The sequence below is a fragment of the Schistosoma mansoni genome (genome assembly GCF_000237925.1).
Source record: "Schistosoma mansoni, WGS project CABG00000000 data, chromosome 3 unplaced supercontig 0141, strain Puerto Rico, whole genome shotgun sequence".
NCBI classification, from domain to species: Eukaryota; Metazoa; Platyhelminthes; class Trematoda; order Strigeidida; family Schistosomatidae; genus Schistosoma; species Schistosoma mansoni.
In genome coordinates this window covers 536717-551083 of record NW_017386011.1, presented here as the reverse complement: position 1 = coordinate 551083, position 14367 = coordinate 536717, and the positions used below count along the sequence as shown (strand labels likewise).

Genomic DNA, 14367 nt, shown 5'->3' with positions numbered 1-14367 from the left:
CTACATCAAAATCACCCACCTGAGCTACAAATCTTCTCCACCATCTCAGTAACGGATGTTTTTAGCATTTAAAACTTATTCAAAGTGAAATTCATCAAACATTTTCAAAGTATCCCTCTAAATAGATTATCCCCCAACTGTTCAAAATAGACGTACGAAATAATATGACTACGATTATAAAAATAACTAGTTATTACCAGATTCAAAGAAAAAAAGTAGAATCTTCATTAGACGTTTAGAGAACTACTTTTCGATTTGTTGTAGAGCAGAGAGAGATAGAAGGCGAATCGAACGTATTTCACTCAACTTGGTAAACAACTGAGTTCTTATGGAATATGTATCCAAGTTTTCTGAAGGTTCCAGTTGATGTAACTGACACATATTAGTTGAATTCTGTCAACATATTGAATTGTTACCCATCAATATTTAAGATGACAATTTGAACTCACACATATATGTGCCATATGTCTACGTTGCTTATGATTGAGTAACTAACATCAAAGGTTGACATACTATTAATTGGTTATAATCACTAACTATATCTAGTAACAACATTACTGTACGTACCAACTATTGACACTAGGTGGCCCCCAAATGCCCTGGTACGGCCGAGAGTGGGAAGAGTCCGCTCTCCCTCTCCAAACGATCTCACATGGCCATGCGTATATAGCCTCTACCTGAGAAGTCCTACTCACTGCCTTCTCGTACCACGGGTGTTGATTACCAAATTGAGAAGACGAAAAGCGAATGTCCGGCGCTTTAACCGGGTTGGTGGACACAGCGAGTCCACCTAGGGGAGTTGTAAAACCCTGATTCCAAACCAATGGTGCACATGAGCTCCAGTATCCTGAGGAAGCAAATGGCGTATGAATCAATTGTTGGTAACCGGCTACCATGGGACTGCATCTTCTCACGATGCTCCACTGCCTTATGGACTAGACCTTTAGGTCAAAGGCTCGAGGTGTGGCCCCTTGAGAAAACCACCTGCTTCGATTTGGGCACCTGGGCAGTATCACATCCCTCACACAAATCTCATTTGATTTGTGTGGCGCATATATATCTGGTGCCCGTTTGTACCAATATTTATGTGTTTAAATAAATAAACTATTGACACTCCACACAAAATTCCCGTTCATTCCCAGTTTACTAACCAGAACATCGGGAAAAGTAGTCATATCTCTGTATTCTTCAGACTTAAAACCTCACGTAATTATATACGTAAAATAAAAGACCACAACACACCATAAATGATAAACTGTAATCTTTATGTAGTACAAATCTACTGGAATTTACAAAAGTTAAAATGCAGCAATATTTAATGAGAAAAACAAACGTTTACAATTAATATTATCAGAAAGGGTTTTGTTGAGATTTAGTATTTTCATATTTGCAAGCGTGAGTCAATTGAAGTTAAGTGCGCGAGACTGGTAGGTCCTGGGTTCGAATCTCGTGAGGCGAAATCGTGGATGCGCACTGCTGAGGAGTCCCACAATAGGACGAAACGGCCGTCCAGTGCTTCCAGATTTACAATTAAGACAATATGAAAATACTACTACTATTTAACAAGTAAACATTAAAAATGTATATCATTGAATCCTTGGGGAATGACCTAATTCTAACATATTTCCTTTCTCATTATTTGTCCTAAGGCAAGGTGAGAACGCCATTCTAATTTGATACCTATCATATGAATATTGTTTAGAATAAATATAACTTTACTAGTCAACTAGACAATTTATTGAACAAGGTAAAAAAATTTCACTGACAAAGTTGTCTAAATCATGTCATTTTTGTTTACCTTAGTTACAGTCTACCTTGAAACATAATGAAGTGGGAAGTGTTGAAGATACTAGATCCTTAGAAATCACTTCGTAAACGTCTGATTTTTGTAATTTTGTTTTGGAAATTTGAATTCCTCGTTTTTGCGCCAAGAGCGTTCATTTTTACCTTCAGATTGTATTTCCGACTTGGAGGGATCTTAAGTGTCATTGGTTCATTACCTCTTTTAATACACTAGTTTGTGATGTTTCCCAAGGACCTTTTTATACTGTATATATACGCTTTAGTTGTGTGCTTGGTTGTTCATGCTTCTCGCTGTTTGTGGAATGTACCTTACAGTCTGTTTAACCTGATATTCTCCCTGTAATTAGCAGGACTGGTACGCATCGGAATAGTTTAGCTTTTCTGATCGTTGTGTCTCTGACCTTTCGTTCCGTTTGCCGATTTAGGTATTCTAGTAATGTCTTCAAGCATAACAGTAAGTGAAAGTATAATTAGGAAATTTATATTTTAAATAAACTGAAATATATAAAAATCGTTTATATTTTTACTCAGGTTTAGGTAAATTTGAATTGAATTTGTACTTATACTGACATATGGAAGTCCTGTACAAGACACATATGTATTCTTTAACATATTCCTTCAATCAGAAGGGGTTTTTTGTGGAGATTTCAGTATTTTCATAGTTGAAAGTATGAGTCAATTGAAGCTAGACTATCGGTTAAGTGCTCTGGCGCGAAACAGGTAGGTCCTGGGTTTGAATCTCGCGAGGCGAGGTGGGATCGTGGATGCGCACTACCACTGAGGAATCCCATACTAGGACGAAACGGCCATCAAGCAGTGCTTTCAGGTTTTCCATAATGGTCTAACTTCAATTGACTCATGCTTTCAATGATAAAAATATTCATTTAAATTAATTTTACACTTTCTTTAAATTTATAGGTTTATATATTCCTCTTATTCTGGTTTCAAATGTTCAATGGTTTTTCGGGTAGTAATGCCATAGATCAATTATCACAAATGTTATTTAGTGTTACAATGACTGGTTTACCACCATTTATTATGGGTATATGGGATAATCCATTAGATGATAAAACTTTATTAGCTAATCCTATATTATATAGATCTGGAATATATGGTAATGTAAGTGTATTGTGTATTACTCATTATTCATTATTGTTATTATTACTATTTGAATAGGTTATAGAGCTCTATCATTTACCATTAAGGAGTTCAATATACGGTTTTCTCATGTAATCTTCATTGATATAGAAAGTTTTAACTTTACCCATATTAGGTATGATACCTCAGTCAGTCAGTCAGTCAGTCACAACGTAGAACTTCGTACGTACGTACGTACATCAGTTCGAGTTGCCATACCACATTAGCACAGAGATGAAGTTGTCGATTCCAATCCCATAGTGGTAGAAGTAGTAAGAGTATAAGCATTATGTGAAAGATTAGGGTTTTAAGATGTTATTGAAGGAGTATAATCCAGTGAAATAAATTTGGAAAGAGAAAAAGGATAGGGACATGAGGAATACAGAAGATTAGAATTTGGGAGAACACAAAGAGTGGATGCACCTGCGCCATTGCAAACGATTTTGAGCCATGTCATTCAAGGTCTCTACCCATCGGTTGCTATCATCTCGCGAATCCCAACCAGGTAGTCCACACCAACCAACATGGCTCAGTCCACTTGTCAGTGACTTCATGGATTTGTGCCACGTTTTTGTCTGGCCGCCCCTATCTTCCTTCCAACCTACTCCTAAACCTAGTGTTGAATGAATGCATTACATTTTAATGAAACAGGTTTACCTTAAGTGATTTTGTATTATTTAAATTTAATACTTCCAGAGGTTCAAATTACTTGTCGATATTCAGCGAAATATCGACCCTAACCCTTGTCTGTGGGTTCGATGGAGTTGTTCAAAGTGTTTTAACCACCTTCGCTGCTTCTCTGCATCCTCAATGATTAGTTTTTCCTTCTTTATCCCTGACTGGTCGCTCTTGTCCACTATATTTCTCTACTAGCTTCTTGGTTTTGACATGTGATTCTTCGTATTTCTTTCTCTGCTCATATTCAGTTGTTGTTAACTGCTGTCATCTTATCCTCCCCTTCTTGTATCTTGCCCAGGTTATCTACAGAAACCCTTTCCTTATTCTGGGGATAATTGGGACCCAACACCTGGCCTGTTGGAGTTATTTGTTTTCTAATCTCTTTCCAATTTCTCTCCATAAACGTTTCCTCTTCTTGTAGTAGGTCTTGTAAGACTTGGAACTTGTTACTGAGAGCTATCTTGGACTCATTGAGCTTGTTAGTATTTTGAAGGAAGTCTATATTAAACTTTTAAAGTGCTACTCATCCTATCATCCAATACTTCTTGAGCTTCAGTTCAACCTTGGTCACCACTTGACGATACTCTGAAGCTTCAGCTTCATTCTTTATTCTTACATCTTGCATGAACCATCTAAATTTCTCTATGCATATGTGTTCAATCTGGTTTTCTGAAGTATTATCCGGCGAAATTTTGTATTTGCGTTTGTGGAGGGAAATCTTACCACATGTGACCATTTTGTTGAAAGGATACGGATTTGCCAGTCTCTTACCATTCTTATTTCTTTCTCCAAGTCCATGCTACACTACGGTACGTTGGTATCCAGTGTTGTTCATCTCTATTTTATCTTTTAAACCCCCAATCAGGATAGCCAGGTCTTTTACTAAATCTTTCTTCAGAATGAACTACAGCCGCTCATAAAACTGGTCTTTTTATCATCTTAACTACCACCATTGAGGTTGAAGTAGTACTTGATGACATTCGCTGTAATCCTTTCCTTTGTTTTTAAAGGATTCTTTGATAGTCTTCAAGCTTAAAGTTTTTCATCCTATAAGCGCTTTGTGCTTCTTTGTACTGTATCACTGCAACTACTCGTATGTGGAGGAAAAAACATTTTCTTCCTCATGACCAGAATATAACGATATTCCCCCGGATGTTAGCCTTTTATTTCTATATTTTTTCCAAGGATTTTCACTTATTCCAAGCACCTCTAGATTGTATTTTCACATCTCTGGGGTTATCTGAATGATTTTTTTGGTCTTCAACTTTTTTCGAACACTCCACTTCTATAAACTTATTGTCGTCCTAATTTTCAAGGCGGACCACAGTCTCGTTGCTTCCAGAGACTCGTGGTTTTGATCAAAAAGAGTCATAGTTCTTCCACATGAAAGACCATTCAACTCCCAGAGTAAAGTTTAGTAGATTGAATTAGTTTGCTCTAGTCATCAATTTTTTAGAGGGATTCTTTCTTACGAGATCTAGCTGATAAAAGTTCGCATAATCTTTTTGTTTACTTGGGCTTGAAACCAGCAGTGTAACTGTATAGAAACTCCTGGAAAACAACTGGAAATGAGAACCCAAGATAAAGTAGGTTGGAGAGTCCTTGTCGGCAGTCTTTGCTCCTCCACGAGGGTTAACAAGAGTAACCAAGTTATTAAAACCTAAGCTTAAATTTTCTCGTTTTATTTATTTTCAATTAGCTTTTTCTTTTCTTTTTTAATATTAATTCTTTTTGTTAGGCTTATCGTCCATGGTTATTTTGGATGAATATTTTCGATGCATTATGGCAAAGTTTAATAGTATTCTTTCTATCCTATTTTACTTATTCTGATGATAATATTGGTTTATGGGAATTTGGTTTATTTCAAACAAATGCAACAATTCTATGCACATTATTTCATTCATTAATAATCACTAGAACAATGGTAATTGATTGTTTGTTTGTTTTAAAAATAACTTCCATCCGTTTGAACAATATTCTTTGTAAAGTACATGCATTTTCAAAAGGGGTTTTTGTGGAGATTTCAGTATTTTCATAGTTGAAATCATGAGTCAATTGAAGCTAGACGACCAAGGGAAACCTGGAAGAACTGGACGGCCGTTTCATTCTATTGTGGGACTCCTCAGCCGTGCGCATCCACGATTTCGCCTCTCGAGATCGGAACCCAGAACCTACCAGTCTCGAGCCAGAACGCTTAACCACTAGACCACTGAGCCAACATCCGATGGTGTTAATGTCTAACTTCAACCAATCCACGAAGTTTGAGTAACCGTTCATCAATTGTCTTCAGTGACTTGATATCTCACAACAGACGTAGTTTGAACTCCAGGAAATATCTCATGGAGCCAGTCACTAGTAAGCATATAATGAGGAGTCCCACAATAGGACGAAGCGGTTGTCCAGTGCATTCTAGGTTTTCCATGGTGGTCTAGCTTCAATTAACTCATGATTTCAACTATGAAAATACATGCATTTTATCTGATTACTTGTTTCTCATTTAAGCATAGAATAATGGTACAACTTGAAAATTTTTTATTTCGCCTAACTGATTCGATATTCAAACGATACAAAAGTTATAACCACTGGTCAACCTATTACATGCATGTTTCAAGAAACTAAAACTGGTATTAATATACAAAATATCCGAACAACATGACTTGCTATATAACCAGAAGTTAATCAAATATAATATGAAGGTTACAAAGCAGGTCCTTATTGTGAACTACTCTAGTGTCCAAACTAGGATGAAATGTTTATCCAGTGTTTCTAGTAATTTAATAGGCTCTCCAGTAGGTGTTAGTTCGTTAAGACCATTCTCAAACTTCAAATGATCATCTAATTAAATGTGTTAGGAATGCGTTCAGTCGGTTATTCCGTTCCATGGTGTATAAAGTTTTATCGACCTTTTTCTTTAGTCCGAGAAAAAAAATACAACTTGAACCTAGCTAGGTTACTTCCTTATCATTACTCTACTGCGCTACCCTATCAGCAAAATAAAATCTTGGAAACAGTATCGATTCTCTAGGATATTTTTCAAATTAGTTTAGTTTAAATTCAAACATTGAACAGTATTCTCAAGTCACACTTTACTTTAGTCTAATTCTGATGCAAGGAGTATAAACCACTACTTCCATACAGATAGTTTCAAAGCATTTACAAAGCAATTGAAAACATATCATAAGTCTTTATAGCCGCTTCAGACTTGATTAAGACTTGACACTTGTAAGACATCAGGTGAACACTTCGTCTAAACAAACTAATTCAATCTTGAGGTAAATGAGCTAGATGTGAAGTATTTAATCGCTATTTAAAGACAATAGACCTTTCAATAACGTTGTTGATATATCCTACTGATTTGTAAACCAGCATTAGACCTTCACCCACAGTTTCACATTAACTGACACTGAATCTGATGAGTAACTTTTTAGATCTTATGTTGTTATGGCTTAACGACCTCTAGCTAAGCCACCAATCAGAATCCTAGTTTCTATGACTTGGTGTTCAATGATCAGTAGTGACCTTGAGTCAATCGCTAAGCCCCTACTGGCCCACGAATCTATAGATTCTCTCTTTACCTTGCTCTTGAGTCTAGAAGTCAGTAACTAACCTCCACTACATTATATTTCAAGTAGATATATAGTTTATTTACAGACATACCAAACCAAATCACACTATAAAATGAAAAGTAATTATTATACATAATCAAATCAAAAAGTGGCTGTGAGTAGAAGAGACTGTATATAATAAGCTGGCAATAGATCAAGCATGGTAAGCAAAGATGGATAGTGACTAGCAGTGAAATCCAGTTTGACGCGCGTTTCGTCCTATTTGGGACTCGTCAGTTGGATGTACCTGCATCTCAGAGTTGATGTTCACTCTAGGACTCGAACCCAGTCCTAATACATCGATGGGAAGATTCAAACGAACAATACTAAATGAGATTAAGAATAGTAAATCCCATATTAGTTAATGGGTCGAAATTTGGCCTCATTTGGCTATCTAGTCTCCTCATTTGATCAAGTAATGTTTACTTTTATAAAAGAAGTAATTATAAGCTGTACTACTGATGTACGAAGTACTATTCCATACAGACTGTCTTAATATAGAAGAAAAATGTGTCGTATACACTTGAATTAACCACAGTTTTTTCTTTATTTCTTTTTGTTATTAGGTTGTATTGCATGCAGTTAGCTTTTTTGTTAGTTATATTCTATCATATTTAATATTTACAATGATCTATCATGCATTTGCTGTTACTGTTGTTCCACCTGAATGTCCTTATCGAATTATTTTCCGTGTAATGAATGATGTCAAATTTTGGTTACTAACATTGGTTACTATTATTTTGGCATTATTACCCAGGTGAAGTAAATAATATTGTTGAATATATTGATTAAATATTTCTTTTATTTAATAGTTGAAAGCATGAGTTAATTAAAGCTAGACCCCCATTGAGAACCTGGAAGCATTGGACGGTTGTTTCGTCCTAGTACGTGGCTCCTCATCAATGCGCATCCCCGATCCCGCTCACTGGATTTTAACCAAGGACTTACCTGTCTCGCGCGCGAACGCTTAACATTTAGACCACTGAGTCGGCATTCAACGGTGTTAGTGTCTAACTTCAACGATTCCTTTTTTTAATGTACCTTAAATTCTTCCGTGAGCATAAATTTAATTTTCCAATGGAAATAACTTAGATCGAAATATGGAATGATACATACTGTGTTGACTAAAATTTCAGATTAAGTGAGGGTCCGAATTTAGTACAGTAGAATCTAAATGATCTAACTTGAAAAATTATGTGATAATGATTTGTACATGAATAACTGGAATAATAAATTATTTTGAATTCATTTGTATTGGCCATCGGGTTGTGCGATTGAGTGAAATGCACAAGACAGTGGCTATCACTACTCAGTAGCTAAGTGGATAACGCGATGGCGTTTGAAGCGAATGGTATTTGGTTCGAGTCCCGGAGTGAACTTCAACTCTGAGATGCAACTACATCCAGCTGACGACTCCTAATTAGGACGAAATGTGCGTCTCGGATTCTACTGCTAACCACCATCCATCTCTGCTTACAACACCTTTTTTGTGAATTAACGCAATGTTAATTATATATTTCCTCTATTTTCTAAGTGTTACCCTGACCTCAACAAAACAATGATTCTCTATTAAATAGATTTTTTAAGATTCCTCATTTGATGTAAATGAACGCATAACAGTAACATTTTACTCCTTTGTAAAACGACATCTGCACTGAATACATTTTATTCAAATATCTATACCTAAACATTATGTTGAAGATTTGTAGCTTAGATCAATGCTTTTGATAGTGTTACTTTCTTCGAGCTGTCAGTCGGTCATTGTCAACGTAGAACCTGTCACATATGTAAGCCAGTTGAAGTTGCCGCATCACATGAGTACACCTAGAGTAGTTTACCGAGACAAAAAGGAGAGTAGTAGAATTATCAGTAGTATCAGTGAGAGTAAATATTGGGAATGGATAATATGATCCGAGAAAAAAGAATGAATTCGAGGAATAAAATGTATCAAATAGCTTTAAAATCAAGTATCTAAGGGAAAGCAAGGAGTTACCAATTCTTCAATATTTCTCCCATCATTGATCACAGGTATCGCTTCAATCCTAACCGGGTAGTTTGTATCTACCAATATGGCTCAGATCAAGAATCTCTGACTACATAACCTGACATCAAGTTTCGGTTTAATCAGTCCTAGCTTACTTCCAATCTATTCTTACACTAGCAAACGTCACTGAGCTATATGACCCAACTACAAAGCTTTCATTATCACTCTTGACATCGTCAACTCAGTCTATTTTAAGTAAGTGTCATTTATACTCTCCTGTATCGCAGTAAAAACTTTACAGCTAAATCATCTACTTCCGAAAACATAATACTAAAAAATTAATGATAATTCATCAAACAAAAGTTTTCCGACGGTATCATTTTCAAAAAGCTCGTTTGGCTTTCGCCAACTTACGTCACCTATGGCGAAGACGAGATATCCGTCTATCAATTAAGGGACGAGTATACTGCACAGCAGTTCGCTCTGTTCTACTTTACAGCTGTGAAACGTGACCATTAAGAGTAGAAGATACTCGTAAGCTACTAGTATTTGACCACAGATGCCTTAGAAATATTTCTCGCATCTACTGGGATCACCGGGTATGTAATAGTGAAATTAGACACAGGGTATTAGGGAATGATGGTAAATCAGTTGATGAGGTCATGAATCTCCATCGACTGAGATGGTTGGGCCACGTGTTACGTATGCCTGAACACCGATTACTGCGACGCTCTATGATGACTAGTATTGGGGATGTTTGGAAGAGAGTTAGGGGCGGACAAACCAAAACGTGGCATCAGTGCTTGAAGTCACTAACTTCTAGTCTGAGCCATGTTGGTAGATGCAGACTACTTGGTTGGGGACTCTATGTGACAAGGCTCAGAATCGACCACAATGGCATACGTGTATACACTCTTTATCTTCCCTTAAACCTTGAGATTAAAATTGCTTCATACCTTTCTTTCTTCCTATACTATATCCTTATATTCAACCTATCTTTTATATACTACCACCACTAAATTAACTATTTCTATGAATCCGGTGTTCATCTTGTTGTGCTTACGAAGTATGGCAACTTGGACCGATGCATATGTTTGCCTGGTCCTACGTTGTAGCTGACTGACGGTATCATCTACTTAACCTGTACAACTATATTTTTAATGATTTATTCAATATAATAGTCTATCATCAGTTGCTGATATCTAAACATGGTAGTGTAATCATTAAAATATTCATTTTATCCTTCAGTCAACTATGTAAGGTGATGCTCAGAAGTTTGGTAGTGTAACTACTTAGCTGTATCCCCAATATAATTGGCTTCATAGGAGCAGCTGTAATGGAAAATATTCATAGATCCAGAGGAACTGAGTGGTTTATCTTTATTTCTTGAACTCATTACTGAATCGCCGAAGAAAAATAATCTAATCTTGCAGCATTGAATGTTAGTCCTACTGTAGTGAACAGAACACTAGTTGGAACAATCGAATGTATTTAAGCACAAAATTGCAGACTATCTCACTAAATTCTGATAACCATACTGTGTAAACAGTTAATTTCCAAAATAACAATCAATTGTCTCAATCTTAACTGTTCCTTTTGTAAATATCAGTCCATCGTCTCTGATTTCATTGTTCATGCATTTTCATACGGATCTCGCTTCATTCCTGTTCTTTCCTTATCGATCTTCTGCCAAAACACATTCTATGTCTGACCATCACTATATACTACTTATGTGGATATAAGTAGACCACACTACACTACGACCTACTCCATACATCGAATTATCATTTCACCAACTGGCTTTTATTTCTTCAATTTCTATGTTTTTTGAGTATATATATATATATTACTTATAAAACTATATTAAGTAGTTAGATATTACATTCGACCCATACATTCCTTTTTTATGTATTCTTTTGTTTCCCTTTTAACAGATTACTTATAATTATAATTAAAAATACTTTCTATCCAAATATGGATACTATTGGTAATTTATTAGCAAAACGTTTAGGTCGTGGTAAACATTTACCATTAGATCAATATCTATTACATGTACCTTATTCATTAATGATGAGAAGCCGATTTTCTTCTATACTGCCAACAATGAATCGTTTATCTTCATGTACATCTGAAATTAATTTCAATAAATTAATAAATAATCCAATAGAATATAATACATCATCCATAAGTCATGCTTCAATTCATTCAGATATGAATAGAAATTTAATTCAAATTACTGAAACACCAATTCATTTAATGACACATTTAGCTCAAATTCTTAATATTAGTAGTCAAATCATAAGAGGTGTACAACCTACTACTACTACTCCTACTACTACTACTACTAATGGATATCTTGAAGAAGAAGAAGTTCCACATCATTCTATTGGAACTGATCATCATCATCATCAACGATCTAGTACTATACCTAAAATCATAACAGATTATAGAAATAATCAATATGATCAAAGTTATCACCAGAAACGTCATCAACGACATTATCATACATTTAGTGGAAATATACTATTTAATCATAGACTATTAATACAACATCAGAGTAAAACTAATTTTGATGATGAAACTAATAATGAATGTTGTGGTAAAGATTCTGGGAAATCAAGAATACCTGCTCTATGGCCAGCAATTAATCCTAATAATAGAATAACAAATAGTATACAAGCATTGAATAGTTCAATTAATGATGATCTTTCAAGTAAGAATATAAAGTAGATAAGATTTTATATGATATGATTGATAATAGTGTACACTGTTTTCATTGAAATCATTTACTTAATGTGTAGTTTTACAATTCAAAATACAGTAGTCAACTTATGTTTATACTGAGATGTTTTTGTAACAAACACTGTAATGAGATTCTTAATGAAACCCAATGAAATTAAATCTCCAGGTACTTTCTAGTTTCATCAAATTATTCATTTATTCCTTGGTAACAAAATGTTTTAGCCCCCAAATGCTCTGGTACGGCCGACAGTGGGGAGAGTCCGCTCTCCCTCTCGAAATACTCTCACATGGCCAGCGAATATATAGCCTCTGCCAGGGAAGTCCTACTCACTGCCTTTTCGCACCACGGGTGTTGTTTAAGAAATTAAGACGACGAAAAGCGAATGTACGGCGCTTTAATCGGGTTGGTGGACACGGGAAGTTCACCTAGGGGAGTTGGAATACCCTGATTCCGAACCAGTGGTGTACATGGGCTGGCTCCAGTATCCTGAGGGAACAAATGACGTATGAATCAATCGTTGGTCACCGGCTACCATGGGACTGCATCTCCTTAAGATGCTCCACTGCCTTGTGGATCAGACCTTTATGTCAACGGCCTCCGGGTGTGGCTCCCTAGGAAAACCACCTGCTTCGATTTGGGCACCTGGGCAGTATCACAGTCCTCACACAAATCAAATGAGATTTGTGAGGCGCATATGTATCTAGTGCTTCCTTGTACCAATATTTATGTATTTAAATAAAATAAAATAAGCGGATTTCAACTTTGTAGCTGAATAGTATTGTGTTATAAACAAGAAACTAGTCTTCTCTCAAACTATTGAGCTCATAAATTTCTTTTTTATGCATACTTTTTTGATACTTTTGCATCATAACTTAACACTACCACCTTACAGGGAACAATGTATTCTGTTAATTCATGTGAAATATGTGGCTAAACTACTCTAACTATTAAGTGCACCTTCGATACATCGTTTATGATGATTGAAAACGAAGTTTTATGGTGTTGTGGAATTTTATAGTTGACATCACAGATTGATTTTAATTAAACAACCATTGGAAACTAAGAATCACTGGACATCTATTTCATTGTAGTATAAGACTCCTACTATGGTATATGTTACCTATGTCTGACTACATAACTAATATGTAGCACCAATCGGAAGTCGAATGCCTGACAGTAAAAGGTTGACAAGATCGAATTGAAGAGAACAGAAATGCAAACAGAGAATAATTGTATTTTACGAAAACATTCTATGATGTTGTATTAATCAATTTATTGGTTATCCGCACCAAGTTTTTTTTCGCTACACTAGATGTGTACATTTAAGACCGCACCACAGGTCGAACCCAGAACTCTCAGGTTCCGTGCCTAACTCAGTCATTATCTAGCTAAGGTCAGTCCATAATTCGAAGCTTCATATTATTTATTTATTTTATTTTATCTAAATACATAAATATTGATACAAGGAGGCACCAGATGAATATGCGCCTCACAAATCTCATTTGATTTGTGTGAGGGCTGTGATAGTGCCCAGGTGCCCAAAATGAAGCAGGTGGTTTTCTTAGGGGGCCACACACCCCGAGCCTTTGACCTGAAGGTCTAGTCCACAAGGCAGTGGAGCATTTTAAGGAGATGCAGTCCCATGGTAACCGGTGACCAACGATTGATTCATACGTCATTCGTTCCTTCAGGATACTGGAGCTCGTGTGCATATTATTTGGATTTTCCAGTTGATTTAATGGTAAGACTCTTTTGTATTCATTAAAAATTGGACACTGTATCTGTATCATGAATCCTGATTTCACACATTTCTTCACTTTCACAGCTATTGGTCATAGGAGTAGAGGATCAAAATGTCAAAAACAAACACCACAACAATACTCTACATATCCTTCAGCTCGATATTCATCTGGACATAGACCACCATTATATCAAGATGGACGTTTCCCTTTCGAATTAGATCCAAAAGAATATCCGTCCACTTATCAATGTCAGAAAGAAGTTAACAAATTTTAAAAATTATTAAATCAATAGACTTTTTTTTATAAAACCTTTGTGCCTCTTTGTTTATTAGAACTAACTGGATTCAGTTTCTTACTTTAACACTTCTAATCTGTATGAAATATCCGCCTATTGTAAATAAATTCCTTCATCTCCATTCTTTTATCCTAAGTGGTTACTTCTACTAATTTACAACTATATATTCCTTAACTTCTTGTCTATTCCTTCCACCTTCCGAATTATTTATCCATTCCACATAGAACTATTTATTCACTCAGTATTGTACAGATTATTATTATAGTGTATAGTGACATTATTCAGATTGCTTCAGATAACATTCTGAAGATGACTTGTGCTGTTCTTATGTGTACAGAAGGAACTTAATTTTAACTAAGCTAACAACTATGGTAAGCAAA

The 14367-nt window shown here is 35.7% G+C and overlaps 1 protein-coding gene across 1 annotated transcript in view; it reads left to right on the top strand.

Moving 5' to 3' along the window:
• Smp_181230 (phospholipid-transporting atpase) overlaps positions 1-14161 on the top strand; it is a gene marked incomplete at both ends in the record, with an annotated part of 65099 nt that extends 50938 nt beyond the window's left edge. Inside the window, 4 exons of the mRNA XM_018791240.1 lie at positions 2722-2922; positions 5357-5474; positions 13776-13940; positions 14124-14161. Of these exons, the coding sequence (XP_018645576.1) occupies positions 2722-2922; positions 5357-5474; positions 13776-13940; positions 14124-14161 (522 nt within the window). The remainder of the gene's footprint in view (positions 1-2721; positions 2923-5356; positions 5475-13775; positions 13941-14123) is intronic.
• Positions 14162-14367: the final 206 nt, after the last annotated feature.